The sequence below is a fragment of the Selaginella moellendorffii genome, unplaced genomic scaffold (assembly GCF_000143415.4).
Source record: "Selaginella moellendorffii unplaced genomic scaffold, v1.0 SELMOscaffold_59, whole genome shotgun sequence".
In the NCBI taxonomy this organism is placed as follows: domain Eukaryota; kingdom Viridiplantae; phylum Streptophyta; class Lycopodiopsida; order Selaginellales; family Selaginellaceae; genus Selaginella; species Selaginella moellendorffii.
Genome location: NW_003314320.1, coordinates 45,237 through 50,342, shown reverse-complemented (window position 1 = coordinate 50,342; position 5,106 = coordinate 45,237). Strand labels below are relative to the sequence as shown.

Genomic DNA, 5,106 nt, shown 5'->3' with positions numbered 1-5,106 from the left:
GAAGTTTAGTGCTCTGGGATCTTTGAATTTTTAAGCATAAATATATAAGCTCCACTTCAGCTCTTTCAGCGAGCCTGCTGATCCAGCTCCTGGCGCATGTAGTTCACACATACAATCATCTCTTGATAACTTAATAAACAGTTTTTAAGCGTTTAAACCACCTGATAGGAGGCATGCAGGCTAAAAGCGGCGAATGGTGACCCCTGCCTTGGCCTTGTCCTTGAGAGTCATGGCCCAGACCAATACAAAGACTCAATATCCAAGACAGTTTGTTTGAGGAGGATAAGAAATACTCACTAAGATTGCAATGGTACAGCAACTGATCACCTATAAATAAGCTCCTCAGGTCTATATTGCTTGAGTGCCCTGCCAGTTTCAGCACACCTATGATAGACAGGCGGGCGAGGGGCGAACATCACCCGCGTCTCCTCATCCATATCCCATTTGAACCCCGGACAAGCGCGAGTGAAGATGCTAGGCAGGTTCGAGAGACAGCCCTTCGTCTCAGGCGAGGTTACCAGGTTGTAGTCGTGGCACAGGTCACAGAGAATCCCCAGTCCCTGGCTCCTGCTCCACGCCTTGCACACGTACATGCGTGGCCAGTCCATCCACGCGAAGTGCCATTCGTCTTTGAGGTCCGTGATCACCATCCACGGCTTGAGGGTGCGGCATCTGATGTTCACTCCCACCAACATCACGAGAGCCCTCCAGATGTCCACCTCGCCAATCTCTTCCTTCATATAGTAGCCCGTGATGATGTCCTCGGCCACACTCATGTGCATGAGCATCGCGTCCAGTTTGAAGCAGAGGGTGTAGGGGAACTCGTCCGGGGTTGTGGTCGATATCTCCTCCATGAATGTGCCCTCATCGTTAGCTACATGCTCCAGCCTGTAAAAACGGGGAACTTTAGCACCCTCCACCAGGTACTCCATCGTGTCCCCTGGCCTCCTGCTATTCCACCCTGCGAAGGCTTGGCTCTCAATTTCCTCCCGCGGTTCTAGCCACCCTTCCCCTCTAATGAGCTCGATCTTCGCCGCGGCGAGGACTAGCTGACAGCCTCCAAGTGCCATGAGACGGACCTCACAGACCTGGTGATGAATGCTACCACGTATTCCAACAAAATCATTCGGGCGGAATGTTAGCTCGTCTCCTGGAAAGATGACATCGTCACGTTCCAGAGGACGGCCGTCCCTCACCAAGTCGCCTCCGTTCCCCACCTTGGTCCAAAGCCTGTCTATAATCTTAAGGGCCTGCTCTCCTGCGTCTGGAATCTCAAACAGCTCCAGAAGTGGCCCGTCTACGCTCCTCACCTGGCACTTGCCCATCGGATGCGGAAGCACCGGATATGACTTCATAGTCTTGAGTAGAAAGACGCTAAACTGCAGGCAAGAAGGGCAGAGGATCAATCGGGTGAGCGGCCAACACATAGAGCTAAAATCTTGGAGTTCATTGTCAAGAACACGCCCTTGCGGCGTCCAAGACGGAACACACACGTACCGGATTCCCCCCTGAAGCAACCAGAGCGCCTCGACCTTTGATTCTTGCGTGCACCAAGCTCAGGCTCTACACGTTACGTAGACTTAGTAGTCAGAGAGACAAGTGCAACTTAAGCACTTACCTCAGTAGCCAAACGAGGTTCGGCACACACTACAGTCCACTCCAAAGACTCCATGTTCAGTAGCATGGTTTCTTTCGTAGAGCCTGTTATAGATATATGAGGTATAAACGGAGCAGCAGAAAGCCAAATTTACCACCAACAACATAGCACTGGTTTTCAGTGACTGCAGTTGCAAAACGTGCGGCAGGCACGAGGGCAGGACCTTGATCTGGATACCTGGACCATTCTCTCTGCAAAACAATTTGGCGACACCATCAGAGTTGCGTCTTACTCCGTGCATACCTCTACGAGATCCAGTGCGTATAGGTTCTTGCAGAAGCCTGATGAGCCAGCTCCGAAAAGGTACAGATGGTTGCCCTCATGCACAGCAGCATGGAAAGAAAGCGCTGGTGGGATGACGCCACTGCCATGGAGGCCGCAAGTAAAACAGGAATTGCGGATTGATATATTACCGTGCTTCGATCAGCTCCCACTGATTGCTTCCCAGATCGAGTGCATGTAGCTCACGGCGCAGCTGACCATGAAAATCCACACCGCCATACACCCATATTTTGCTCCCGATCAGGGTGGTGGAGTGACCGCGAGTTGCAGCCTATGACTTGAAGATTTAACGACAAGCTAAAACATCTAGAATGCTTGCTTACCGGAGTGTCTCCCCCCGTCTTCAAACGTGACCACTGATTCGTGTCAAATTGGTACACTGCATACACGGAGATTGATGAGCCCAAGGCATGGAAAGGAGGAAAACAAAAGCCACACAGTACCGCGCATCTTTTCATCAGACGGAATGCCAACAACGAGTAAGAGCGTTTTTCCACTTGCTACCTGCAAAGCTCGTCGACCGTGTTTAAGCAAAGCCCCCTATAAACAACTTGAAGAATAGCCTCACTCACCACGGAATGGCCGGCGCACGACACGGGACAAGGTTGGGCTGTCGACCACCTCAAGCCTCCCAAATCGAAAACCTCCACGAGAGTGTTACTAAGAACCTGAGAAAGATACTTAACTCACCAGCACATCGTTCAAGTATCGGTCCGTGCAGCATCCTCCTACCACATACATCTTCTCCTCGATGGCAGCCGCGCCATGCTGCAAGGGATTCAGGGTAAGACACCAAGCACAAAATAGCATACCTGGGATGCTGCACGGACATGTCGGCCAACATCTATCAACTGCCATTGAGGTGGCGCACCCGCATACAGCCGCTTGTACAAGTACCCCACAGCCGCCATGATCACAAAAGGAACACCAAAGAACCCTAGAATTGTGAAAATGAAGAGGAAGAAAGAAGAGGAAGAAGAGGAGGTGAGCGTAGGCCACACTACCAAGTCTCCCATGTATCGTACGATGCGGTTTGTGTCCTCCGGCGTGGCCGACTGGTGAGGGAGGTGGTTTTGGCCGAAGAGGACAGAATAGTGCCGAGCCCACTTCCTCCGTATACGTGGAGCATCGTCGGGGAAGGCTCACAAACAGCCTCCTACCTGGACCATCTGAAGGACCACGTCAAGTTGCCCCCAAAATTTGGGTGGTTCGCCGCGACAAGGCACCAGCAGTGGCTCTCCGTGAGCAGTGCAGTGTTCTCAGCCGATTTCAGTGGCACTTCCGATGCCGCCATCTGCTTGGTGCAATCTATCCTAGCAGGGACAGCGATTGACGGCCTGAGGGCTCTCATCGAAGTGAAAAAGCCTGCAGCTTCGAGGACTGGAGAATACCAATCCGAAGCAGAATTGCTCCTGGGGAGCTTTAAAAGCTCCCAAGACATTCTGCATCTGAAAATGGACATTGTAGTCGGCAAAAATTGCATCTGGCATGTGTTAAGCGTTGGGTCATTTTATAACCCTTTTAATTCACGAGCTGACTAATGTAGTTCAATAAAAATATTACAAAGTTTCAGAAGTTAAGGTTCATGGCAAACCTAACTTTGCAATATATTTTAACATCTGTTTATTAATAAAAATATTTTGTAAGAGATTTCTTATCAATATTCTATGTGCCAAAATATATAGGTTCATCAGAATTGTAAATAAGATAAGATTTAGATCCATTCTGCTTTTTATAAATTATCATGTCTGAATTAAGATTCTTTTGAATTAAGATTCTTTTGGAAGGCTATGCATCTATGAGAAACATGAATATTATGGGCATTATTGCAAAAAGAACTCTTGTATATAAAATTTAAAAAAATTAAAAATAAAAAGTATATAAAATGAAAAGTATGTATTTCTAATAATTATATAAAATATAAAAGTTTCTAATATTGGTAGAGAATACACATAATCTAATTACCTCTAAAATCTTTTATAACTCAACAATAGTAAGTATCCACTATATAATGCAAAATGTTAATTAAGACATAGTATATATGCTTGCAAGGAGTATATGCCTTTTTATGTTCCTTGCATTTTATAAAGTTTGAACATGAGCAAGAAGAAAAGTCTTAAATGATAATTATATACTCTTCACTTTTTGTTTTTATAGTATACTTTTTTGCTAGCGCAGTGATGTACTTCATGAAAAGAATCTCACACTCAAATGTCTAAACTAAACTTATTTTACCTTAATAAATTTAATTACCTTACCTTTTCTTACAAGTCTTCTATACATCTCTATGGGAATAGTGTTAGTTCTATTACTCATGTTTTCAACTCTCTTCCTCTCAAGATTAAAACAAGATTTCTTAAGATTTTTAATCTCATATAAAGTGAACGCAACCCCAGTATCAACCGACCATTCTTTAGGTACTACATTAGATTTTATCATTATAATATCTTCAAGCCTCTCTATCCTATGGAAGAAAGTTGCAAATGGCATGATATAATAAAACATTTTTGCAAAACTGACACTTGAATTTAATATTAATGGTGTCACGGATAGGAGGATTGATTACAAATCCTTCAAAAAATATGAAATTTTTACCATACTCTCAATTGCATGCCTTTTTCATGCAATCTAAATACCCACTAGAATGAACTATAAATACTGTGTATTTAAAATGTTTGAAGTGTGTGGTTTTGATTTTGTACTAGCTATAGATGTCTTGCTTGACCTCCATCCCCTTTTGTTTTGAACTAATAAGAGGTGATAGCTCAAAGAAGATGTTGCCATTACATGTGGATTGAAGCTCACTTACAAACCTATGCAAAAAACGAGTGCATGTTGATAGAAGGGCAAGAAAACTAAAAAACGTTATAAATAGCTTTGAATATCAATGAAGTTGGAGTTGGCAAATTCGTGGTTAGCATTATATGGGCATCTCCACTAGAACTAAAATAGGAGAAAATGATGACAATCAACTTTTGCTTTACATTCACTTTAGCATGATTGCAGCCTTATATTTTAATTGGAGATCCAAAAATTCTAATCTCCTTGGATTTAGAATGTTGCAAATCCTAATACTATCCACCTTCACCCAGACCCAAGAGAAAAAACCCTATGTGAGACACAAATCCTTATCCCCCAAAGTGAAGCCAAAATGGTGTTATATAGCA

The 5,106-nt window shown here is 44.5% G+C and overlaps 1 protein-coding gene across 2 annotated transcripts; it reads right to left on the bottom strand.

Moving 5' to 3' along the window:
* Nucleotides 1-283: 283 nt before the first annotated feature.
* On the bottom strand, nucleotides 284-2,994 carry LOC9644205. 2 transcript variants are annotated; one of them, XM_024688832.1, is made up of 11 exons: nucleotides 2,752-2,994; nucleotides 2,630-2,707; nucleotides 2,512-2,583; nucleotides 2,383-2,443; nucleotides 2,263-2,318; nucleotides 2,071-2,210; nucleotides 1,901-2,021; nucleotides 1,752-1,848; nucleotides 1,619-1,701; nucleotides 1,498-1,563; nucleotides 284-1,379 (listed from the first exon to the last, which is right to left on the bottom strand). In XM_024688832.1, the coding sequence occupies exons 1-11, from the start codon at nucleotides 2,953-2,955 to the stop codon at nucleotides 324-326; spliced, it is 2,034 nt and encodes a 677-aa protein (XP_024544600.1). In that variant the 5' UTR covers nucleotides 2,956-2,994; the 3' UTR covers nucleotides 284-323. The 2 variants fall into 2 exon arrangements, with proteins under 2 accessions (XP_024544600.1, XP_024544601.1); XM_024688833.1 differs by having other exon boundaries at nucleotides 2,512-2,567.
* Nucleotides 2,995-5,106: the final 2,112 nt, after the last annotated feature.